At 35.3% G+C, this 26,758-nt stretch overlaps 1 protein-coding gene across 7 annotated transcripts in view; it reads left to right on the forward strand.

Annotated features, from left to right (window-relative positions):
- LOC126713904 (protein SWEETIE) overlaps positions 1–26,168 on the forward strand; it is a 65,002-nt gene extending 38,834 nt beyond the window's left edge. For 5 of the 7 annotated variants that reach the window (XM_050413850.1, XM_050413851.1, XM_050413854.1 and 2 more), the window contains 25 exons: positions 2–90; positions 1,819–1,975; positions 7,619–7,768; positions 7,993–8,039; positions 8,203–8,302; positions 8,412–8,468; positions 8,551–8,618; positions 9,869–9,962; positions 10,818–11,041; positions 12,176–12,320; positions 12,411–12,479; positions 18,454–18,510; positions 18,610–18,696; positions 18,798–18,926; positions 19,053–19,256; positions 19,368–19,826; positions 21,697–21,762; positions 22,245–22,342; positions 22,471–22,567; positions 22,660–22,804; positions 23,342–23,652; positions 23,747–23,878; positions 23,988–24,152; positions 24,232–24,357; positions 25,153–26,168. In XM_050413850.1, coding sequence (XP_050269807.1) covers positions 2–90; positions 1,819–1,975; positions 7,619–7,768; positions 7,993–8,039; positions 8,203–8,302; positions 8,412–8,468; positions 8,551–8,618; positions 9,869–9,962; positions 10,818–11,041; positions 12,176–12,320; positions 12,411–12,479; positions 18,454–18,510; positions 18,610–18,696; positions 18,798–18,926; positions 19,053–19,256; positions 19,368–19,826; positions 21,697–21,762; positions 22,245–22,342; positions 22,471–22,567; positions 22,660–22,804; positions 23,342–23,652; positions 23,747–23,878; positions 23,988–24,152; positions 24,232–24,357; positions 25,153–25,893 — 4,017 coding nt within the window. In that variant the 3' untranslated portion in view covers positions 25,894–26,168. The remainder of the gene's footprint in view (position 1; positions 91–1,818; positions 1,976–7,618; positions 7,769–7,992; positions 8,040–8,202; positions 8,303–8,411; positions 8,469–8,550; positions 8,619–9,868; positions 9,963–10,817; positions 11,042–12,175; positions 12,321–12,410; positions 12,480–18,453; positions 18,511–18,609; positions 18,697–18,797; positions 18,927–19,052; positions 19,257–19,367; positions 19,827–21,696; positions 21,763–22,244; positions 22,343–22,470; positions 22,568–22,659; positions 22,805–23,341; positions 23,653–23,746; positions 23,879–23,987; positions 24,153–24,231; positions 24,358–25,152) is intronic. The other 2 variants (XM_050413852.1, XM_050413853.1) reach the window with 1 other exon arrangement.
- The last annotated feature ends 590 nt before the right edge of the window (positions 26,169–26,758 follow it).

Below are 26,758 nucleotides of genomic sequence, written 5' to 3' on the forward strand. Positions count from 1 at the left end.
GACTAGATTGTTGCTTGGTGACCTAAGTGGAGCAATAGACCCAAACTATTCGGGATCAATTGCTATGGCACTTGGCTGCATCCATCGCAGGTGAATATCTAGCTTTTGTTTCATAATGTTTTCACCTTTTTCTTCTTTTTTATTTTTTAATGCCCCTTAAAACCTCTGTATATCTTTATGGTATGTCTTATAACAATGATTGATTTGGAAGGGATCTGGAGTTAGACATCCTCAATCTCTAGGAGCTTGCAAGAATAAAAACAAAACGCCCTGGCAAAATATCAACCTGGTTTTAGAGGGATTGACTATGATAACTTGATTCATATATATAAATAACTTCCAGATTCACTTGTTGGCCTTCTTGTTGATTTTGATGTAATTGAAATGTGCCCTACTTTGCATTTTACTAGTGCATTTATTTCTGAGACATGAAAAACTTCACACCTCCCTCTATGGCAAATGGTATGAGGTACCACAATATGTCTTATGACTGTTAATATATCAACATGGGATCTGCAAATGATATTATTAATAAGTTGAAATCTGCCAAAAAAACAACAAAAAATTGGCACAAGTTGTATTTGATGGAATGCATAACTCTTGGGTTGATCAACTCTTTTTCTATGATTACTTGACCATATCCAAGAGGTAGCCTGTACAGAAATTTGTCATTTGGAGGGAATTGACTTAAGTATTTTTCAAAAAAAAAAAAAAAAACTAAATTGAATGTTGGTATTGAAGGGCAAGCAGCCAACCTTGAAGGCTTATTGTATACTGCAATACCCTTCTACTTCTCAGCAATGGTTTTATGGAAGTTATGGCCTTTCAGTACAATACACAAAATGGATCTGGTTCAGATGGTTTTTTTTTTTTTTTTTTTTTTTTTTTTTTTTTTTTTTTGAAGATAAATCAGCCTAATTCGATTAATATTTGGGGGGGGGGGGTGGTTTGGGGGAAAGCTAATCTATGGAAGGTACTGTAACAATAGGTTCAACGTTTGTTTGCTTGCTTTCTTTTCCTTCTTTCATTCTCTCCTTATGTTGCACACAGTCTAATATCATCATTTTGTCCTAATGCATTATCACTTAAACGTTATTCTTTATCCCTGTAAATATAAAGGTGAATGGAGAGTTTGTAAACCTGGGCAAGATGTTGCAGACATGGAATATTTAGTCAAAACTTGGCAGTATGAAAGACTTACCTTTTCATTTTAGATAAATATAATCAGTAATAATGAAATACTAGAACTTGTGACAATCATGATATTAAGCATGCTTGTTTACACATCTGAAGACTTCGTAATGATGTATATGAATATCTGTCATCTAAACCCTAAACTCTATTAGTAGAAGGATTAAGTATTGGATTTCTAATTTTCCATTTTGGATTGTATCATGTCTTTATGTATTTGAATGTCTGTTGGATAATTCTTAGTTATAATTGATGTTTCATGTTATGGCACATGATACAATAATTAAAGACATATATACTGAAAACAATACATATTCAGAAGTAATGGGTGAGTCTAGTCCTTAATTGGTTAAGCATCTTGCTAGTTCTCCAGAATTTATGAAATACTATGTCAACTTGAGCTTTTTTTTATATTTTATTTTATTTTTTTTTAATTTTAAAATTTTTATTATAAATATTTATTCACTTCTTTGTTCTTTTTTTGTTTGTTTGTTTGTTTGTTTGTTTATTTATTTATTTTGGTGATTTGTGTGATGATGCTTATTGATGGGAGATTCTATATTCTAATCATTAATGTCTTTTAGATTTTTTCCCTCCTTTTTTCCATCTTATATATCTTGACTGCAGTGCAGGAGGAATGGCTTTGTCAACTTTGGTGCCTGCAACCGTGAGCTCAATCTCTTTGCTGGCTAAAAGTTCTTTAGCTGGTTTGCAGATCTGGTCTTTGCATGGACTTCTTTTGACCATTGAAGCTGCTGGTTTGTCCTTTGTATCTCATGTCCAGGTAATCCAATTCTTAACTGTAATGCCTTCGGACAATGGCTTTTATGTAAGTGTTATGTGTATTTTGACCTGTTTTACTGTCTTATTGTTTTCCGTTGTGCTACTTTAAAACTTGATATTTATCAGATTCAAGCAAATTCTACCTTTTATATCTTTCGTATCTTAATATCATTTGAAGCATTACAGAATTCTGAAAGATATTTGAGGTGAAACAAACAGAACAAAAAAGAAGATAAGCCTAGGAATCAATGCCTATGGTTGCTTGGAGTCATCACCAAGCAGGGGAAAGAAAATAAAACCTAAGAATCAGCATATAGGGTTGCCTAGAACCAACACCAAGCCACTGGAAAAATTTTCAATATTAATTTTATTAATCAAGTCAAGTGAACAATTCTGAACTTTGGGGCCTTTAAATAGGGTTTCTAAGTTACATCAAAAAGGGAAAGAAACAATTTCTAACCAAGTAAGGAAAGGAAATAACTTATCAAAAAAAAAAAAAAAAAGAAAAAAAAAGGAAAAGAAATAACTCCTAACCAGTTACATTCAAGTGATTAAATAAAGATCTAATAGATATCAATTAGACCCAACTAGTAGCAGCTTTATCCATCCACAAAGTCACTGGGTTGATGTCCATAAACAAGCGTGATTGGGCCTTGTATCTATTGTCTGCTCCATCTTTGGTCACTGTTTGAGATATTATGAATCAAGAGAGGCCCAATCTTATCATACACACATGTACTTGTTGATTAAGTAAAGTATTCCTACTTCTACTTGTATTGTAAGTACTACCACCCTAGGATAGTCTAGGGTTAGCCTAAGGTTAGCTACTACTATGTATACCCTACTTTGGGTTCGTTGTTAAATATTGTTCTATATAGTAAAGATATAGCCGCACAAGGCTAAACCTTCCCCACATTGTGTCAGCTGTAGTTGCAGCTAATGAAGATGCATTTATTGATGTGACCGTAGCAATAGACCCTTCAGAGATGAAACCCAACTCAGGTAGCAAATTTCCAACATAAATGCCCATGACTATGATCACCGAGATCCCAACCATCATCTCCATAGCAACGTAAATTTTACTTCCGCTCAAGGGCTTTCCATTGCAAACATGCACTATCAGGCCAAACCATGTTAATATTACTGCCTTCTATTTCTCTCTTTTCTGTCTTGCTTGCTCGCAATCCCAACCACAATTCTAGTAGTAAAAAAAGCATATTTGACAGGGAATTCATATGGAGTGGAGTGATGGGTGTGTGTCTATGTGAATGTGTTTTGTGCACTTTATTGTTATATTATATGATTAGCTTTTTATTTTCATGAAAATATGTTTTTGTTGGGTTTATGTTAATGTAATGGCCCAAGAGGCCAAATATATTGTAAGCCCATGTGGTGCTAACTCTAGCACTTATATATACCTTACTTGAGTTCATTGTAATCAATAATTTGAGAATAGTAAAGATGAAGTTGCTAGGGCTTTATCCCATGGTCGTAGGCTATCGGTTGTTGTCAAATCGTGTTGGTTGTTTGGCAGATCGCTTTGGTTGTTTGTCAAATCTCAGTTGTTATTGTGTTGATGCTCTTGGTAGTTTTTCAATAATGGAGGTCGCTTGTTAGAGCATAGCATTAGCCTTTCTTGATCTTGGTGGTTTTCCTCAATCTCCTTCGTTCTCTTGGTTGTTCTTGGCAGTGGGTGTCATATCTCGGTGGTTGCTGTGGGGTGGTTTTTTTTCGGTGTATTTTGGCTTGCCTCGGCAGATTTGGTACTCCTTAGTTGTAGTTCTCAATGTATTTCGGCATGTCTTGGCAGATCTGGTTCCCTCAGAGTGTATATGTTACAAGCTGGACTTATATGACTATATGCTCCAGCTTGAGGGGAGTGTTAAAGATATTGGTTTTATGTTAATGTAATAGGCTCAATATATTGTAATTTGTAAGCCCATGTAGGGCTAACCCTATCTCTTATATATACCCTAGTTGGGCATATCTCGTGGACGTATGCCATTAGTTAAGAAGCACAGACAGGGGTATGAACAGTATTAAATAATTATTAAATATGTTTTTATTTATATTTTCTATATATTATTAAGCATTTATTTTTCATATATTAAGCATTTATTAAATATAAAGTTGAATATATATCAAATTAAGAGTAATAATGTATAACTTGCCTCATCACATGCACTCCGCACATGCGATGAGGCTCCGTATATTTATTTTGGGTTTAGAGTCATAATTTGTCATTTATTTCTTCTCTTAGTTGTGCACTTTTAAGTTTTTTCTTGCTGTTTGATGCTGTTTGTTTGTTTGTTGCATTTCCTTGTGTTAACCATCATGAACACCTTATATTTGCTTTCGTTGGTGTTAAAGTTTGTTTAATAATATTCTTATTACCTATATAAAAAAAAAAGAGTCATAATTTGTCATTCATCCCAATTTTTGGATTATGACACTAAGTAGTTATGACGTGAGTTGAGATGTGATTAGTGGTTGCACAAATAAATGCTTTATTTAGAAACAAAGATAATTGCTTTAGAAAATGTGTTTCAATTTAAATTTGTCTATTGATAGTGAGGTTACATGGAAATGGATTTTTATAAAGCTAAAATTTAGGATTTTGAAAAGGAGTAAATTGCTAGGTTTAGCGTGTGCTAATTTTCCAGAAAAAATGTATCAAACATGTGTGAGACATATCTAAATAGAAAGTGTGCACTAATTTTTAGGAAAAAGCTTGAATCTGTCTAGTGGGAAGTTAAATTGAGATTTATCCGATAGCTTTTTGTTTTTGAATTTTGTTGAATTATGATTTTAATCCTATTTTTTATTTTTTAGGAATAACGACTATATAATTAGGTTATGGGCATTTTTGACATTTTCTAAAGTTATAACTAACTTACTGAATCATCTTAATATATAGAGATAAAACAAATCCATGACTATTAAATTAAGAGTAGTAATGAGTAATAAAGCAAATCCATGGCTATTAAAAGATGTTTAGAAATTAGAATACAAACCAAGATTAAAGATATTTATTAATTTTTAAATGCACTATTATTATTTAGAGCATGAATATTCTCTTTGTTTAATGCCTTTTTTTTTTTTTTTTTATTTTTTTATTTTTAAAGGACACAATTGGGACACGGAAGTGTCCTAGCCGTGTCAAGTGTCCGATACACATACAAACTGAGTATGACACCCCAAATGAAGTGTTTGTGCTTCTTAGTCCATCAGGCTAAACCATGTAGCTCTTGTGTTTTTCTCTTTTTCTTGCTTCTGCTTCTCTAAATTATTTTATTCTTGTCTTTCAACTGAAAGCCTCAAGATTCTTAAATGTAATGAAGTTTAAAAAAAATAAACAAAATGAAAAGTTCTTTATTATTTATTTATTTTATAAATGATGAAAGATTTTAATCAAAAAAGAGAATACCTACGTACACCAGAGGTGTACTTGAGTAGCAGAACACCAATCTCTCAAACTACAATACTCAAACATATCTAGTAAATTATAATAGGGAAGAGAGTTAAAAGTGATACTCCAATCCAGTAAAGTGTGAAGAAGAAGAGATTTAATGTCAAGTATATATCATTCACTTCCCTCAAAGCAATTTGCATTTTGTTCTCACCAACACCACATGACATGGTGCGGCATAGCCTGCAAGAAAACTATATATTGATGTTTACCAAAAAGACCTTGCCAAGCTGAGAATAAACTAGTGACACCTTGTGGCATAACCCATAAAAGACTAAACAAATTCCACACCATTGTCCATAACTCAAAAGCTATGGGACAATGAAGAAGAAGATGATCCACCAACTCTCTACTCCTTTTGCACATATAGCACCAATCCACAACAGCAACACTGTTGATTTATAAATTATCAATGGTCAAAATCTTTCCAAAGGCTGCAGTCCATGGAAAGAAGCTAACCTAGGAGGAATCTTTGAACTCCACACTGGTTTCCAAGGAAAAAGAATACTAGGAGTCAAGGAAAGGGAAAAATAGTACTCAAGCACCTTAAACCTTTACTCTTGGCTGGTTTCCAACAAAGTTTGTCATGTCCCTCACCCTTAAGTGGCATAGAATATATTAGGTCCATAAAGGTAGTCAAAGGTTACAACTCCCTTCTTGGATTGCTCTAGGAAATTGAATATCGCAATGCAACATCTGGTTTGGAAATTGCTTGACTTCCGCTATAAAAGACTCCTTATTACGACTAATGCTATAAAGTTTTGGGTAGGCCTCTTTAAGAGTACAAACACCACACCTCAAATCATGCCAAATTTTTACTCTATTACCAGCACCTAGATCGAATTGGATGAATTGGGAGAAAATTGGCCAGCCTTGTCTTATGAATTTCCAAAGTCTAACAGCATAAGGTTCCAACACCCCTTTTGTACACCAGCCAGCCCAATCATTCCCATATTTCACCTCTATGACCCTCCTCCAAAGGTGGTTTATCTCATTCCCATATCTCCACAACCATTTTCCCAACAAAGCTTGATTGAATCTTCACAAATTCTGAATACCCAATCCTCCAAACTTCAACAGTTTACAAACTTGAGCACACTCAACCAGATGGAATTTAGAGGCCTCACCAATCCCGCTCCTTAAGAAATCCCTCTGAAGCTTCTCAATGCAGTTAGCAGTCTCCACCAGAATAGGGAAGAGTGAAAGAAAATAAGTTGGCAAACTCGAGAGAGTACTTTCAATTAAGGTTACCTTACCCCCCCCCCCCCCCCCCCACCTCCTCCCCTTTGATAAATATAATAAATTTCAACCCGCTAATCTATGCCCAAGTTTCTCAAGAATAGGGTTCCGAATTGTCCTTACCTTGAATTTAGCACCCAAGGGAAGCCCCAAATATTTCATTGGAAGCGAGGACTGTCTACGACCCAACAAAGCCACTAGCTCCCCCATAAAAATTTCTTAAAAGAAGAAAAATCCCGTTATTCTCAGTGTCTTTGACTTGATGTGAGACCTCTTAATGTTCTAATAAATGTCACTGACTGATTTTAGAAGAATCAGAGGGCTCTGCCTTTGTGTCGGATGTGGTGAATTTGGAATAAAGACAACAGCTTTAGCTTCTACTTATGAGTCTCAAGATTGGCTTATTTGATCTTACAATCTTGATTTTTAGATCATTCATCGTTTATTTCTTTGTTGTTTTTGTATTTTATTTTTATGTTTAACGTTAAGAATCAATTAATCTTAGCTGGACTTGTATATGAGCAATTAGCCACATACTTGGGCTTTGCTCATTTTCCTCTTTTTGATAACATTCTTATGGAAAAGAATATTCTTTGTATAATGTATATCTGATATATACCTTTTTTTTTCTTTCAGTTTTAATGATATATCTGATATATATCATTGTAACATATGATACAACTTTATAAGAGTTGGATTCAAAATGATATTTCTTGCGGCATTCTTGTTGTTGATACTGGTGAACGAGATTCTGATAATTATGTGATACAAAAGAAAATGCTCTATTAAGGCTTTCTCTATTTGGGTGCTAAAATACAATTTTGAATTTTTGGTTAGTGTCCTTTGGTGTTACAGCTGTCATATTGATTTTGTACGTCTGTTATTTGAACTGTTAATTGTTTGTTGATATTCTGATCCGTTTCTCTTCATTCATAGGCCACACTTGGCCTTGCCATGGACATTCTTTTGTCTGAGGAGAATGGATGGGTTGAGCTTCAGCAAGGAGTAGGCCGCCTCATAAATGCTATTGTTGCTGTTCTTGGTCCTGAACTTGCTCCAGGAAGCATTTTCTTTTCACGCTGCAAGGTATTTTTCTTCCGAGTTTTCAATTACCTTACGACGTCTTGTTGGGGATGCTTTTGAAATATTCTTTATGGAGACATACTGAGCAATGTTCTAAGTTTTTATAAGCTGAATTTATCTTCTTATCATTTTGGTTAGTTTTGTCATCATTGTCATCATCATTATTATGTTGATACTTATTAGTTTATGATTTTGGATTATGTGCTGGTTATAAATTTTGTGTCCAGTCTGTTGTTGCAGAGATAACCTGCCAAGAAACAGCAACAATGCTTGAGTATGTGATCCATTTTGTTTTCTTCCTTTTCTTGCTTAATTTGTTTTTTCTACTATTGGTTTCAATCCTTGGGGGTGACTTCAGTTAAAACCCATTTTTATCATTATTTCCCTAATTTTATTATTGTTAGCAGTTTTTAATCTGTTGACTATTGTTCTTGCAGGAGTGTACGCTTTACACAACAACTTGTCCTTTTTGCACCACAAGCTGTGTCAGTGCACTTGCATGTTCAAACTCTTCTCCCGACACTATCCTCAAGACAGGTTTTGTTCCTTGATGAGATAAATTCTTGAATGCTATGTGGTTTGATTCTTTTCACTGTTGTAATTTGTCCTTTCTCTTTTGAAAAAAAAAAAAAAAAAAATTGAACAGCCAACTTTAAGGCATCTTGCTGTCTCTACTCTGCGACATCTCATAGAAAAGGATCCCGTATGTCCCTAATCTCTGTTATCCAATCTACTAAGCCTTGTTCCAATGAGTCAGATCTTTGTACTGATACTATTTTTTGCAGGTTTCCATCATTGATGAGCAAATAGAAGATAATTTGTTCCATATGCTGGATGAAGAAACTAATTCTGAGTATGTCAAGATAACACTTCTATTTGCGTTTCCCTAGGTCTCGTTTGTTTTGGCTTAAAATATTTTCCAAAAAATGTTTTCCTCTTTTTTGGGTAAGGGTGGAAATTTGTGTTCACAACTCATGTTTATGTCATCATGACTCGGAAGTATTCAAGTATATTGGTCTACATGAACACAACATGTTTATTAATCATGTTGGGGTCCTTCAACCCTAACATGACTTGTTTATTAAGTGGGTTGGCACGACATGACTGACATAACTTGTTTAATAAAGAGGTTGTGATGGTTGACATGACCTAACATGACCCATTTAATAAATATGGTCGTGTTAGGTTCAGGTTAACCCAATTTACCTGACATGAATTGAATTGTTAGCAAATTGCAAATTTGATCGTACACACGTTATATAACTTGTGAATGACTAGATTCCAAACAAAGCCAGCAACAATTAAATTATAATAATGATAACTAGTAGTTTAGAAATAACAACAAAAGGTAATCAGTGGCAAAGCCAGACATTTTTCTTAGGGGGGATCAATGTGCAAAAACTAATATAAAATTTTTATTTTTCAAAGAAAATACAAGGAGGAGGAGGGGCTTTTTCAAAACCCAGGGGGGCCCATGGCCCCCCTCTGGCCCCCCTCCCTTCGACAGTGAAGATAATACAAGTAACGCCATAAAATGAAATTACAAGCCCAAGTTCCATATTACAAGGCCAAATTCCATAATAATAATTACAGTTGTTCATATGTTTAGAAAAATAGCATTATCTTTCTAGAAGGAAAGTCGAACCTAATGATCTAAGTTATTTAGTCGGGCTTCCAGAATCTATATCTTCTCATGTGGTCAGTGTATGTAGTCATGCATTAAGTCGAAACTTATGATCTAAGTTATTTAGTCAGGCTTCCAGAATCTATATCTTCTCACGTGGTCAGTGTATGTAGGCATGCATGGCTTGAGACTAGGATATGTATCTTTCATCTTATCTTCTTTAGTGTTCTTCTGATGATTGACTTTCACGTTATATTTTTTCTATCTTGTTATGCATGCATCGGTTAGGTTCTTGCAACCACTATTGGATTAGTTAGTATCATTGGCTTGCCTTTCTGATCAGCTTTTCTGTCATCCATTAGTTATAGAAATTACGTTATCTTTTCCTGTATACATTGTGAAGGGGATAGAACTCACCGCCATGAAGTGATTGCTATCATAATTTTTTGGGTCATAATAAGTTCCGTCCAATCTTGTAGGATTGGGAATCTGGCACGTACCACAATTATGCGATTGCTATATGCATCGTGCCCTTTACGTCCATCTCATTGGATATCAATATGTCGTAACATGGTAAGCTCTTTTCCTCCCCTAAAATGTGTATTTTTCTTGCATATCATTCAATGCTTTAAAATTCTACAACCAAATAATATGATCCAATTTGTCTAAAGAAACGATCTCTAGGTTAAAACTAGGAAGTGGAAATTAGTTAACTACGTGGAATATTAAATGCCTTCTTGAAAATAGTTTTTTTTTTCTCTTTCTTATGATTTAAAGAATTTGTATATTTGATTGACCCCCTTGATCTTAAATAACAGTTTTTTTCTTTTTAGTTAGTGCAGTTCTTCTTTTTGTACCATCTTCCTTAATGTTTCTGTCAAGATAGTAAATGCTCACAAAGGTTTATCTATTTTTAGCATGCAAATAATCGGAGTGAGAACTCATTTATCATGGAGTGCTTATTTTGAATCCATGTATCATCCATATATTGTAGATAGAAGTTTAGTGCTATCCTCTGCTGATCTATTCTCTGTGAAATGGGTTCATAGATTTGTTGATTTTGATTCCTCCAACTGTGTTCATAAGAGGCTAGAGTCCTGATTTGGGGCTTTAAAAATGCTTAATGATGTTTTTCCCTGTGACGAGATGGGTTAACTTGTACTGCGATGCATTGTTTTTAAATGCACTTCCAAGGGGGAAATGTTCTTACATAATCATGGTTTGTGGTATGATTACATAGTGTTAGGTGTACATACCTCAGATGTTGCACCTGGTTTTCTGCATGGTAGATGTCAGCCAAAACATTATAATATATATTTTTTTCTCCTTCAAGGAAAAGGAAAAGTTGAGGTGTCATTTAATTGTAAAAGATATTTTTGCTATAGTAATATAAACACTAATTGAATGAACTGTTTAACGTTTACCCAGGTTCTTGCTATGTCAACAAGGAGAACTGAACATAATAAAAATATAGTAAAGGATCCGTCAAATGATCCAGATGGTGACACAAGGATAAATTTTGGAGAAGATGATGAAACCATGGTTTCTAGCTCCGAAGGCATGCCAGGACAAGGCTATAAATTTGAATCTGCCAGCATAATGCGTAATAGGGAGAAACACCTCAGATATCGAACCAGGGTTTTTGCTGCTGAGTATGTGATGCCTTTTCTCTACATCTCTTTTTTATTTTTATTTTTACGTTTATCTTATTTATTTTGTTTGGAGTTTACATTTGAATTCATTATACACATTCCACACACAGAGGCGCCTGTGCATATTCTAGTTTCTGTACAATTTACTATCTGTTTTTCTTAGAAAGAAATGAAATGCATACATCCACATTGAGATTTGTGGGGTTCTTGAGTTATATCTTTATTTCTCATAGACAGAGATTCATGTTAAAAAATAATATCTCTGGAGCTTGAGTGAACATTATGTCACATACTTTAGTTTCTTATTTCCATAGCTGTTTACCTTTCCCCCTTTTCCTTTAATATATTTTATTCAGCTCATATATAAAATTTCCTTGTTTATATCACTATAAGAAACTGAATGTATGTCCTTAATTGTTCAGAATCAATTGTTTCTTATTTGAATTTGAATTTGACATGTTACTATTTAACTCTGACTGATTCTTTATGATTGGCTTATGAGCATTGAGGATATTAGTTGTTCTATTTTGGAATTCTTAGATCTTTTTCATATTAGGTCATAGTTTGTTGGATAGCTCTTGTATACTTCCATGTAATTGGGCTATGTCCCTTTTTCTTTTAATAAAATTTATTAATTAATATATTAAGAAAAAAACTATTGAACTTCAACTGATGAGTTTTACAACCATAAATTTCTTAAACAATTGTCTTCAACACATTCTTTTGTTTCATTTGTTCCCTTCATTTGTATATTATCTGCCAGTGGCTCTAGCTCAGTTATGTGGGGTATATCTGGGTTGCACCTATATGTGCTTCTAAGAACTATTTATCACAGAGGAAATTAAGAAAGTGAGCTATTTTATCCCTAAGCATAAAATGTAAACCAGCATAATATCCATATTGCTATACTGTATATAACTGTTGTCCAACCAACACCCCTAACCCTTACTTAGACCCCTCCCACCTTTCAAGGCCTTATTGAGTAATGTGTGTGTGCATGCATGTATCCATCATGAGGTTATCTAATTATATGTTTGTATGTATATGTATATGTGTGTGCGTGAGTGTGTGCGCACGTGTGCATGCATTATTCATCAAGGGGTTATCTAATTTTTGTTATTTTTTTGTACATAGGTGTTTGAGTCATCTACCCAGAGCTGTGGGAAAGAATCCAGCTCATTTTGACCTCTCTTTGGCAAGGAAACAATCTGCGAATGGACAAGTTTCTTGTGATTGGCTAGTACTCCATGTACAAGAGTTAATATCACTTGCTTATCAGGTGCTTAATATGAACCCACAAGCATATCATATAACTTAAAAGGAATGCATGTTAAAGATGACATATTTCCCCTCTTATTCCTTGTCTCAGATAAGCACAATCCAGTTTGAAAACATGCAGCCAATTGGTGTCGGGCTTCTGAGTACAATTATGGATAAGGTACATTAGTGTGAAAATTCTAGATGAAGATTGCTAGTTCAGAAATTTCTTCCTTCTTTTTCCCTTGACTGGAGCAAATTTTTGTCATTAATTTTTTTCTGTATTTTTTCTTCTCTTTATTTTTCTCTAAATTCTACAACTGGGCTATTGTGATGCCAGAAGCCCAGGCTAAGCTTTATTTCTTCTTGGACATCAATTGTATTATTATTTCAGGTGCTAGTAGTTTATTAGGTTATTAGTATTTTATTTCCTAGAAGTAAGGACATTTTTTGTAACAAGTCAATAGGGTTTCATATGACAGTCAGAATTAGGGTTTAGTACTCCTACATAAGCTAAGTATTGTACTGCTATCAAGGGAGATTATTTTGATGGATTAAATTTTGATTGAAATTCTCTCTATAGTTTGGTGCCAACTCCAGTCAATCATAGGTTCAAACTCCTAGTGTTTTTTCTTGGCATGGTGTCGACGCCTAGGTAATTTATCTTTTATTTTCTTGTTCTACATTGTTCTGGGGTTGTCATGAGCCAAATTTGGTGTCAGTGCAAATTTGAATCAATTGCAGCTTCATTGCAAATTTTTTTAAAAATAATAATAATCCTAGTTGCGTCATCGCCACGAACCCAGCTCCCAGCATCCACACCAGCAACCAAAAAAAAATCCTGATTACACACACCGTTGCCAACAATCTAGTTGACCCACATCTTGAATCATCCAATGTGTTCATTGCTAATATCCACCAATGATTCCTCTTGACTGTTCTCACACCGTCAATCGGCTTTCATCAGCCCTCGTGAGTTGTCGCTCCAACTGTTTGTCTCTTCGTACCTCGTCGTCACCCAAAGTCCATCAGGAAGCCGCCACAAGTGTCGTCACTGCCAAACAGTAAATCACTGCTTCAAATATATGCAATGAAGGACTCAGCTTTCTAAAGATCTAGACCTGATCAGTCTTAACGAGTCGAAGCTGACCCATCATGAATACTAGTCGGGTCATAAGGGCCCATTATTGTTGTAATTTTCACTTGAGCCTGGCACCTTCAGATATTTGTGGGGAGCCTTTGAAAACTCAAACTGACTTCAATAAACCTGTTCAGTACTTGACCCAGAGTAAAAAGGGAAAAGAAAAAACAGAAGACCCCAACCTGGGTTTACTGTTTGGACTTATGGCCTTAAGTTAAACAATCCAAGTTCTTGTAAAAATTTTGTTGAAGCTTATTCTTTTAGTGAACCATAGTAATCTCAAATATACCTTATTTTGATAGTCATAAAGATCGATTTCCATGGAGTTTTGTCAATTGGTTAAATGATATGGAACAATTCTTTGAACAACCAAGTTTTGCAGATGACGCAAAAGTCAAGTTTGTAAAGTTGAAGCTAATAGGTGGAGCTCAAGTTTTTTGGGAGGGTCTCAAACATTTTTTTTTTGATAAGTAAGAATGATATATATATACGAAAGCCTGCTCTATGCATGAAGAACATAGAGCAAGCCTAGAAAGTACAAGAAAAAGAGAATAGAGAATAAACACAATAGAGAACCAAACAACACAAAAATTACAACAGAGAAAGGGAGCAAATAAAAGAAGGGAGGGAATCACTAGACGCGAGTCCCCAAGCCCGAGACCAATCAAAAAGAGTTCCACTAAAAGAAGCAAGCATCTGATCACCGAAACTATCCAAATCCTCAAAAGTCCTCCGATTCCGTTCCTTCCAAATACACCAAAGGATGCACAACAGGACTAAGTTCCAAATTTGAGACGAATGCTTCCCTAGCCAATTCCACCAACCAAAAAACAAGTCTAGAATCGATCTAGATATAGCCCAAGACAAGCCAAAAGTTATAAACACGAAGCTCCATAATCGATTTACCATCTCGCAATGAAGAAGTAAGTGATCTACCGACTCTCCACAATGACGGCACATAGGCTGGGTTTGGATTCAGCTTTTGCGTTTTACGTTTGCGTTTTCAGCAGTTTTTTTTTTAAATTTATTTTTGAGCCGGTTTTGTTGACTTTTCCACGATAAACAGTGCATCCATGCACTGTTCACAGACCCATAAATTCCACTTTTCAGCAACTTTTTCATTAAAAATGGGTCCCATGGCACTATTCATACATTTAAAAATTATTTTGCTACAGTGTTTTCAGTTTTTAGTTTTCAGTTTCAGCAAAATAAGTTCTATCCAAACAGACTCATAATGCACCAATCCACAAACTCCAATCTCCTCAATTTGAAGTTATCTCCCGTAAGGATCTTATTCCAAGCTACATACGAAACAAAAAAAGAAACTCGCCTAGGGGCCTTAACTCTCCAAATAGCTTTCCAAGGAAAGACAGTTGAGGGAGAATCCCTTAATTTGTTATAATACGATCGGATGTCAAAAACCCCATTAGGCTTCAATTTCCATCTCATTCGGTCTCCAGCCTCCATATGAGGAGTATTGGCTCCCAAAATATGAAGAAAAAGCAGCCCTTCATCCTCTCCCAATCATTAAAATCTCTAATAAAACGAACATTCCAAATTCTCCTCTCCTCCACCCCCTTCCTTAGCAAAGAAGCTTCAACATAAACCTCCTTATCAAAGGCGATACCATACAACCTTGGAAAGGCCAATTGAAAAGGATGATCCCCATACCACCCAACCTGCCAAAACCTCACTCTATTCCGCAACCCAACAACAAACTGACAATTTTTGCTAAAATCCTCCCAACCCATGTGAATACCTCTCCACAAACCACACCCATGAACTCCCCTACCCAACTTAAAGGTCCATCCCCCCCATTCTTCCCCATATTTTGAAGCTTTCACCCTCCTCCACAACCGATCCTCTTCCTTCCCAAACCGCCACAACCATTTCCCCAATAAGACCTTATTGAAGGTAGTAAGTTTCCTTATCCCCAAACCACCATTGGCTATAGGAGCACAAACTTTATCCCAACCTACCAAGTGAAGTTTGCTATCACCCCATAGAAAATCCCTTTGCATCTTTTCAATTTTATCAGCCACATGAGTAGGAATTGTGAATAGCGATAGAAAGTAAGTCGGAAGGCTAGATAGCGTACTCTTGAGTAACATCAAATGACCCCCCTTAGACAAATACAGCTTCTTCCACCCGGCTAAGTAAGTCGGGAGGGTCTCAAACATCACCGCTTTATGAATTACAAAACTGTCATTACTGATTGGGAAGACATGAAAGAAAAAGTTCGAGATGAATATTTACCACAATGCTTTTGGGCAAAATATCTACCCCAATCTCAATATTCTGATTTTCAAGATCGAAGAGATAATTTGAGGAAATGGAATAGTCAGTCAGTTGCATAATTTGACTAATCTTCTTATGGTAATTTTCAAGAATGAAGAGCCAGTATAAGACAATCGAACAGCCAACCCATTGCACGATTTGAAGACAAGATGTGTATTCGTGCAGTTCCTAGTCCTGAGCCCACTCCAGCATGGTTTACACTGCAACAAGCCTTAGAGAACATGGGAAGAGCCCTCTAATACCTCTATGTACAATATTAAGACATGATAGCACAACTTTCACAAATTGACATTTGACTTGAGCCTGTTGAGAAGTCCTTCCATAGAAAGACCAATAACCTCAAAGGTAAAAACCTCACACATGAGAGCCAATACTGTTGAGCCACCAAAATTTTGTGCTGAAATTGAGGACAAGTGTTGATAGATGTTGCTTAAATACTCGTGAAACAGGGAGAACCTATTGAAGAGCCTAAACATCAATGTAAAATATCTAAACCATGTCTACCAGAGTTATTTCCACTTGTTGAAGTGTCAGATATATTGCCTATTGTTGAAATAGAAGATTCCACTATACTTGATGAAGAGAAGGTTCTACAAGAGAGTAATAAATTAGTGGGTGCACATGATGTGAAATTTAAATTTGATGAATGTGCTACTGATCAGCCCTTCATTGTGGAAAAGTTAGATGCAACAATTCTTCCTGTGGCCGAAGAGACGATTGTCTCATTTCCAACGCTTATTTCACACATTGATTTTTGTAATTGCATATGAATTTAATGATGTGGAGTACAAGGTTTCTCTATTTTAGGTGCTTGCAAAGGTAATACAAGAATTGAAGTACCCAGTGCTAGAACTCTTATCCTTCCACACTTCAAAACTCGAGGTTAACTGCTTTGGAGGCAATAACTGCTTTGTGCTTTCTAAGCATTATCTGACTAACCTCAAAATGATTTGCTCAAAGGCCCCTGATTTACTTGAATTTCTATGTTCTGAAGGTTGCTATCATCTTTGCTCCAAAAAAAAAAAAAAAACTCAAGGTTAAGTTTTCTCCAAATGAGGATGATGTAGGAAGTGCAAGCAAAGATTTATTTTAATTTAGTTTTATTTCTTGTGGAGATCAATTGTATTTTTATTTTAGGTCTTAGTAGTTTATCCAGTTATTAGTATTTTATTTTCTAGAAGGAAGGATAATTTTGTAATAAGTCATTAGTTTTTCCTACGACAGTTAGGCTTAGGGTTTAGTACACCTATATAATGATGGAAATCAAGATCAGTTGACTGAGAACTGAAATAGATCTGCATTGAAATTAAGAATCAAAGATGGAATTACACAGAAAATAACTGGAGAAACAGAGTTTCTGTCCAGGTCTGAAACTAAGTTAAATTTACATGAAAAAACTGCATCTACTCTTACATAACAAGCCTATTTATAATCCTTAACTACTGGGAAATAAACTAGCTAACAGTTACATCTAGGCAGGCTATCACAACATAATTCAAAGCTGAGAATATATTAATGAGAATACATGGTAGATCTAAGAAGTCAAAATAAGGGGCTGCCTGCCTGCCCTAAGAGATCAGAAATGGTGGCTGGTTGTTTTGGCTTAAGAGTAGAGGGTGGCTGGTTGACAGTTTTAAGAGTAGAGGGAGGGGGGGGGGGGAGGGGGGGTTGGTTGGTTGGCTGGCCTAAGGTAGAGGGTGACTACATCATAAAATCTCAGTATTGTACTCCTATCAATGGAGATTGTTTTGATGAATAAAATTTCGATTAAAATTGTCCCCATGATCTGGTGTTGACTCTAGCCAACCCTAGGTGCTGACTGCTATGTTCTATCTTTATTTTTCCTGCTCTTTTAATTTCCTTGTTGAATTGTTCTGGCTTGTTCAGCATCATATTGAATAATGAATTTTTATATTATAACTTTTATGCTGCCATTGTGCTGCTGTGGTGATGAGAAGTGACATTTGTTAAACTTGAGACTTAAACATAACTTGAGTATGTGAAATTGGAGATCTTATGCTCAATGCCACATTGATGTAAATGTTCAAGATGTAGGTTTTGGCTGTTACAAAAAAAAACAAACTATGCAGGATAGGAGTAACTTCACAGTGTCAAACGTGATAGTCACTCAATGCTAAAAATTATTATGGTAGACCATGAGGTGAATATCTTTGAAGTTGAAGGTGACAGATTATTTGTGATTGTTCTACTTCAATCTATAATACAATAATAAACATAAAAGTTTCTCTTTAGGCAGTGGTTTCAGATACCTGAGGCTCAACTTGACATTCCAATGTTACTTCCACACTCATGAAATGAAGTAATATTACCAGTTTTGCATTCATTTTCTTACATTTTGCCCACTTTAATAGGATAGCAAGAAAGGAAAATAAAATACAGAAAGAGGAGGAAAAAAAACCAACTACAATGACTTTTGAGTTTGAATGATTTCTTGTTCCTGAGTGCTATTAGAGGATGAGTTAAAATAGCAATTTAAAGACTCATATACTTCCAGTAAACTAGGAGGCACTAATGTACTGCAGTACTTTGCTACTTTTTTAGTCTGTTACTATTGCTTGGTGGCAATCAGTTGTGAGGAAGTCTATGGCTTTTATCTTGGAGCTTGCTTTGCATTTTATTCTTCGCTTGGTTTTTGGTAGTAATTTTTAGTATCCATTGAAAGTTGAATTGTTTGTGTTGTGATTTTGGCGTACAGTTTGAAAGGGTACCTGATCCTGAGCTTCCAGGACACCTTCTACTTGAACAGTATCAGGTACGTTAACCAGGTTTTTTTTTTTTTTTTTCATATGTATATAGTTGTATAACTTCTGGGATTCATGAATCTCAATTAACTTAGATTTTATGTATGTAGGCCCAACTGGTATCTGCAGTTCGCACTGCCTTGGACACATCTGCAGGCCCTATTCTATTGGAGGCAGGCTTACAGCTGGCTACTAAGGTTAAGAGCACAGACATATCATTTTTTTTTTCTTTCATTTCATTCCAATTGAGTGATGTATTTGAAATGCAATGACACGTGTATGAAAAACAAAATCCCAGATACTGACAAGCGGAATAATTAGTGGTGATCAAGTTGCAGTTAAACGCATATTTTCCTTGATTTCACGCCCATTGAATGAGTTCAAGGAACTCTATTATCCTTCTTTTGCTGAATGGGTCTCATGCAAGGTATAACCATTCCATTCTTCTTCAGATTTCATGCACACACTTTTTCCTGTTATGATTTTTATTATCTGGCATACAGCTGTTCATTAAGATGAAAATTCTTTTACTAATATCTTAATAATAAAGTAGATCAAGATAAGACTTCTGGCTGCTCATGCCTCTCTCAAGTGTTATACATATGCATTTTTGAGGAGACACCATAGTGGGATTCCAGATGAATATCTAGCATTGTTACCTTTATTTTCAAAGAGTTCAAGTATACTGGGGAAGTACTGGATCCGGGTATTGAAGGATTACAGCTATATTTGCCTTTGTTTGCATCTCAAGAAGAATGTAAGCTACCTCTTTCCTTTTTCACTACCATCCTTCACCTTAAAGAGATTAAAGGTTCATATAGATTTACCTATTCTAATGTCTTTAGACTTCATGGCATACTTCTTTCAGTGGAACCCGTTCCTTGATGGAATCCAATCGCCTTTGGTTTCTTCAAAGTTGCAGCCTTGTTTGGAAGAATCCTGGCCAGTAATTTTGCAAGCACTTGTACTGGATGCAGTTCCTCTGAATCTTGAAGCCATTGAACATTCCACAGCCACTGTTGAGAATATGGCAAGAAGCTTAGTATCTGGGTATAGCATGGTTGAACTAGAGTTAGGAGAATTTAGGTTTCTATGGGGCTTTGCTCTGCTTGTTCTTTTTCAGGGACAGCATCTAACACTTGGTGAATCTAAATTGTCGTTAACATTTGCTAAAGCAATACATGCCGAAGACTCACCAATTGAAGAAATGGATCCCCCAGGGTTGAACTTATATGAAATTGTGCTACCGGTGTTCCAGTGTCTCTCTACTGAAAGATTTTTTAGTGCTGGATTTCTTACTATGGATATTAGCAGAGAATTGTTGCAGGTGGTGATCTTTCTCCATCCTTTTATTTATTTATTTTACAATAATAATAATAATAATAATAATTCAATTGTTACAACAATGGGGGAGGGAGGGATTCGAGTTCTCCTAATTAATGAGAGTAGGTTATGCCACTGAGATGTAAGGCTCTTTGGTCTTTCTCCGTTCCTTTTGTCTTTTTAACATGTGTAAAAATGGTATGTTTGGGGCCAATTAGCTATAGATCAACTGGCCCTTTACTCTTCCATAATAATGAATTGAAGGTTGAGGTCATGGGTTTAAGATCTACTGGGTGTGTAATTTGCCTATAAAAAGAGAAAAAAAAGTTTTGTTTGGGCATCTAGTGCAGACTGCAGAGTCAATTGACACATTTAGTCTCATAGGATTTTCATGTTTGAACCCATTAGCTTGAACTGGAACATTCTGAAATGAAAATATTTTACACAGTTGGTGGTACTTACTTGAAATGATGTGTTTCATGAAATCATAAATAGATCACATGCCAGTGTATCCATGGTGGCTAAATTGTTCTTCAATGGGCCCAGTTTTTGTGTAAGATTGTAACAATGATGTTTTGTGCCTTTCAAAGGTTCTGTTCATTTTTATTGAGATGACCAACATTCCCTTTTTCTTTCAATGCATCATCCCTCCGACATTTATCATACTTTTCAAATTTTTAAGTGACTTTATTAGTTTCTAATTATAGGGGAAAGAATTAATGGTGGCATACACTTGGCTGAATAGTATAAAGTATATTACAGCATATGATTTGAAAACTTCTTTTATAATTCGATAGTTACAATTGGGTTGAGGGGGGGGGGGGGGGAGATTTGAACCTTGGCCATCTCCGTTGGAAATACTAGGAGGTGAAAACATGCTTTTGTATCCCTTTTCATGTCCTAAATATGATAATATTATTCTGAAACTGCTAAAGGCTTGGTTAAGTAGTTGGAAACTGCTTTATTGTGATCTTCATCAATACAGTTACCAGTGCAAGTGGGAGAACCAAACTTTTCAAAACTTCTAACATTGACTCTTGTTGTAGATAAAGTCTGATACATTAATAAAGAGAACCACCGCTCTTAGTGTCCATCTTGTCACTTCAAATTTTCTATGAAATTATAAATACACACACACAAACACCTCTTGATTGTACTATTTGACTACTTTGTGATCTTTTTGCATAAAATAGCCTTTTTTTTTTATAAAGACTCCTTACTTATCAATATATATATATGTTTTAATAAGTAATAAATTTTTATTTAAGAAAAGGAACCACCTCATGTACATAGGAATCTACACAAAAATAATTTCTGTATTTGAATTTTCTGCATGCCCTAAGCCTGTCTAAAATATGTCATGATTTGTTTGTGCCATGTAAAGGGTTAAGACCCCTCATGTCCTATGGTACTTGGTATATTCATAGATCTATGTGTTTGTGAGAAGTTGAAGAATGTAATGTCTCCCCATTGGACTATATTGTTGATTCTTTCCTCAATACATAAGTGTGATACATAGCAACAATAACAAATCAGTCCTATTTGGGCTTTCCACTAGCTATTTTAAAACCCTAAATTTGGATGCCTTGGCTAGTTTCATTACTGTGTAGAATGGATACAAATATGACATTCTGAATAATTAATTACTTTAACTGCTAGCCTTCATTTTGTGTGCCCTTAGAAAATGCAAGGTCATTAACTCACCTGGTTTTTGGGTCTCATTTCATGTTTCCTCTTTGCAACCTGTGCTTTGAATCAAATCTTACCAGGATGGATGGCTGCCTTCATATATTCAATCCTAGAATGACTCTTTTTGTGCTTAAAATTATGGGATATGTTCAAATGGATGCTTAAAATTTTTTTATTGCATGCAGGTGTTATCATACTGCACATACATGGATAATTCATTTAACAGTCTTGCAATATCTGTTCTATCACAGGTAAAGATTAATATGCATTTTCTTTTTGAAGTTAAAATTTACCAAAACCTCAAATAATACACATGGGGGATACATTACCAATTGGTTTGTTTTCTTTTTGATTTGCCATTTTTTAGCTTTCAGAAATGTAAAGATGTGGTCAGTATATAGTCCTACTATGTTTTCCAATTCTTATGCATAAATCCAGTTTACCATGAAACAAATGTTATTAACACCCATATCCACTTTCCAGATTTAGTTTTTTGTATTGATTTTTATATATGGATTTACAGAGTATTGGCTTCTTCTTGTAACTTTGATGGACTCCTGTATGATTTGATCAGATGGGTGTTCTATAACAAAGTTATTTGTATATCTATAAACTGGTATATAGTTTTTATCTGTCTGATATTTACTTCACAACTTTGATTTATTTGCATGTATGTGCCAACTTGGTTTTCAAGCAGAGGTGCTGAGTTATTTGCTTCATATTCTTACAACAGATTGTGCAGAACTGCCCTGAAGAATTTCTTGAAGCAGAAAATTTTTCTTACATGACAATGGAACTTTGTTTGGCTTACCTCTTTAAAATGTTTCAATGGTAACCAATGTACCACGGAGATTGTATTTCATTTTAGTGTTTTCCTTTTGTTTTTTCTGGAAAAAATTTGATGAGTTGTATTCATAGAAATATCCTTGGCTAACTAGTTCCAACCTTTCTGAGCTCAGTACCAGTGCAACTTCACCAGATCAGCCAAACTGGGTGGAATTGATCTCAACATTACTTTTTACTGCAAAGACACTGTTGAAGCGTTTTGAAACTAAGGTAGGTTTCGTGTGTCCATGATTAAAATATTTTTTTAACTTTCTTAATTGTGGTGTTTGTGTTCCATCTTCTTACTGAGTTGCATGTCTCAGTTGCAGAAGCAGTTGGAATCAGTGGTGTTGGCGTTTCTTTTAATTGGTTACAGGTGCATTAGAGAAGCCCCTACTGAATTATGCTTCTCCAAAGTTATTGATTTTGTCAAGTGCACTACTTTGTCATTGGAGAAACTTATTGGTGGTGAGCATTTCAAAGTTACAGATTTGACCAATACGTAGTTTTATTTGCTACTAACTATATATGTCATTTTATCCTAACCTTTACAGCATTTAATTGTTAATTTTAGAATTGTAAGCTTTAGTTTTTTTTAAAGTCAGTATAACAATATTAATAAGAATGATTTTACTCAATTACAATTCGGGTTTTTAGTGACTATATTTCTTGGATATAGATGAAAACATTTTTTTTTCAGCTTGTTTCATAGTAAACCAGTTTAGAGTTTAAAACTTTTGATGCTTTAATCCTTCTATATGGAATATTGGGATTTTTTTCAAGGTTTAAGACAGATAAATGCAGTTCATCACGTGTCAGGTGGTGTGAAACATGCCAGTCTTTTTTTGCTAGGCTCCAACATGCCAATCAAAGACATGAAGATGCATTGAATTACCACATTGGTCTTGCATTTGTTCCACTGCATCAGTGCTTCTGCCTATTCTAATTAATTTGTTCTGGATGTGATTAAATGGTTATCTGAAGCATTTAGCATTTGTGCTGCAGATAATTCAAAACTTGGTGACGATGGTATACTCCATCTCAGAACAGTTATTGGGACTTGTCTGGATGTGATTACTAATTTGACTACGGATTTCATTGAGGACATCCATCTGCTGGAGTATAAGAGATCTGACTTGCGAAAACTACATCAAATGAAAATTGCTTTCTCAGTTGAACAAACTATATCATTTGCCAAGCTGGTTCATGAAATTGAAGGTCTTGACGAGAGTGAAGGCAGTGATCCCGTCTATTTTACGCTGTTCAAGTGTTGCACTGAATGCATCCGAACATTACTCACTGATTCAAGTATACTGGTAAATAGATCTCTATGCATATAATATCTGGGTGTGGTTGTAGGTGTTATGTAGACCAGTATGACAACAACTAATGGAATTTTCTTTCACACAGGTTCAATCAATTGGTTTACAAGTGCTTAAAAGTAGCGTACAGAAAGGCACCATTGAAAACAGTGCTTTTGTAATATTTTTGGTTGGAGAGCATATTAGAGATATTTTCACCATAATCCAGAAGACATTAAAGGTCTTTTTTGTTGTTATTTTGCTTCTAAACCAAAGATTACAACACTTTCACTTGTTCAACTTCAGCTTCTTATCATTCTAACAGATTTGTGCTATGCTATTGATGACAGAAACCTCTGACCAAAGAATCAGTAACTATTGTCAGTGAGTGCTTGAGAATCTTAGTGCTCCTTCAGACACTGTCCAAAGGTAGTGAATCTCAGAGAAGTTTTATGAATTTGCTTTTTGAAGCCATCATCATGGTTTTCTTGGCAACAGAAGATGGAATTTCTAAGGTAATATAAATAAGAGGCTTCTAAAGTTGAACACAATTCTTTAATTTGATTTTTTTCTAATTATGTATGATTATTACAGGAAGTCGGTGACATAAGAAGCATCTCTGTAAAGCTTGTTTCTCATCTAGCTCAAATCCCTTCCTCAGCAGTTCACTTCAAGGATGTCCTGTTGTCAATGCCTCCAATGCACAGGCAGCAACTTCAGGTGCTCTTCTTGTTATAAATACATACGCATGTATACATACATATGTACATGCATAGATGTGTATGTATATACACATACCTTCATATGCATATATAATTCGTGGGAGTGTGTTACAAACACATACATCGACGAATTTATCCATGTATCTATATGTTTGATAACAAGGAAATAGGGAAAAGAAAAAATCCCAAGGTTTGATCCCAATTGCAAATTGAAATATATGTTTATAATTTCATCAGTTAAAATCTTATAGTTTTACAATTGATTCAATATGGGTTGTGTGATAACACTCACAAATTTGAACAAATAATAGTAAAGACAGATAAAAAAAAGTAAAAAGCACAATAATTTCGTGGTTCAGCACAGTAAGATCAAATAAACTATACTCAATAAGAATTATAATGCTCAACCTCTCAGTCACTCACTTTGGAGAACTCTTATGTTTTCGATTACTCTTACGGCTTGTGTTGCTCACACATGGGTTTCTTTCAACCCTAAAGAAACTATTAAGCTGCTATTAAAAGAAACCCATTTCATGTTCTTTTAAGAAACCCATTTGTGGTTGTGAGACAATTTTAGAGTTAGTATGTTATATGATAGAATAGAATGGCCCAAACAAATACATGTGGCTGACCTTGATTAGTCTGTTGAGGATCTATAATCGATCCCAGAATTTTGGGACTAAGGCATGGTTGTTGTTGTATGTTATCTGGTAGAGATGTTAATTTCTTTATGACAGACTTTGCCCATGCCTATTGAGGAAGTTTCTATTTGACTTCCCATTTCTGTTTTCAGGGGGTTATTCGTGCTTCTGTAACACAAGATCATGATGCAACACAAATGAAGGCTGTGACACCATCGTTAGAGATAAAATTACCAATTTTGACAGATGGAAGTAGGGAAAAACAATCCCCACCATTGGCCACCACGATACACTCGGATAGCATGGAAGAGGATGAAGAGGATGAGGATGACTGGGATAATTTCCAGTCTTTTCCTGCATCTACAAATCCAGCTGGAAATGACTCAAAAGTAGAGAGTGTTGCAAAAGACCCTGGCCTGGTTCAAAATTCTTCTGATCTGAAAAATAATACTGGGAGTGATGACTTTCAAGAATACTCTACTTCCCAACCTCACAACAACAATGTGAAAGAGATCAACAATGCAGAGCATCAAGAGGCTGGTGAAGAAGTCATATCTGATAGGCCTGGCAGTCCGGTGTCTCTGCAGAGTGATGCACCAAGTGGTGGAATTGGGATGCATGAAGCCAGCGATTTCCAAACTAACGATAGTATTAGGCCATGTGATGATCAGCCTGAGGAAAAAGAGGAAGTGGTTCAAAGCCAAGAGAGAGATGAAACAGTAGTTTCAAGCCACGAGAACGAAAAAATATCATCGGATCTTCAACATGAAGTGAGAAATGAGAACCCGAATAACAATGTTGATCAGATATTAGCAGATTCTCTGCCTCTTGAAGACATTTGTAATGAAACTCATGGAGAAGGAAATCGAGAAAACGAAGAGAAAACCACATGAAGATGCCAGAAAGAAAATGATGGCTGAAAATAATAGCAGTGACCACTGGCAACAAGAGACGAGGTGTATGAAATTATTAAATTGCGAAATTGTAGCTTTTCTCTTACTCCCGCGTAAAAATATAAGAGTACGCCAGCTAAAAGGGACGAGGAAGTTTGAACTTTAAATGCATTAGTTGTTTTATTATTAAGAGAATTAGTATAGCGAACTCAATATTGAACTTAGGCATGTTACCTTTTAAACAATTTGTGAGAGAGGGAGTCCGTTTTATTCAATTTTCTCTACGTTTTCTTCTAATTTTTATGGTAGATAAATATGATGGTATATCACCAACTACACGACCTCTAACTCATAAAAACAAGAAAAATACCTCTATAAATAACCGAGGTATACCAACTGAATGAGGACTAGATACACGAGTATAGTAGAAACCCATTAGAGCTGTCCTTTATTTTTTTTGCATATTTTTATCATACATCCCCCCAGTATCACACACAAATCACCATTAGTTTTCTAGGATTTCTTGCGTCAATCATCATCAAACAAGTAAGATTCCACTGCGAACATCCATTTTCTTGAGAAACCATAACGGGTGGAGATCTCAGCCCATATAAAGCGAAGATTAAGTGCAACCCTGTGAGAGAAGAAAACCAACAATCTACCACAGGGCTACCAATACCATCATTCGTAAACCAGGAATTGCATGCATGTGTTGTTTCTTCCCAGGATTTTAATCTGTAATCTATATGTACCATAAAATTAAAACCTTTTAACTTTTTGTTGACCTCTTGAGAGTGTGCCACCTTAGCTTTGCAGTCTCCACAATTTTTAACCTCATTGCTATTTTCTTTTTATGATTGTCCTC

The sequence above is a fragment of the Quercus robur genome, chromosome 2 (assembly GCF_932294415.1).
Source record: "Quercus robur chromosome 2, dhQueRobu3.1, whole genome shotgun sequence".
Taxonomy (NCBI): Eukaryota; Viridiplantae; Streptophyta; class Magnoliopsida; order Fagales; family Fagaceae; genus Quercus; species Quercus robur.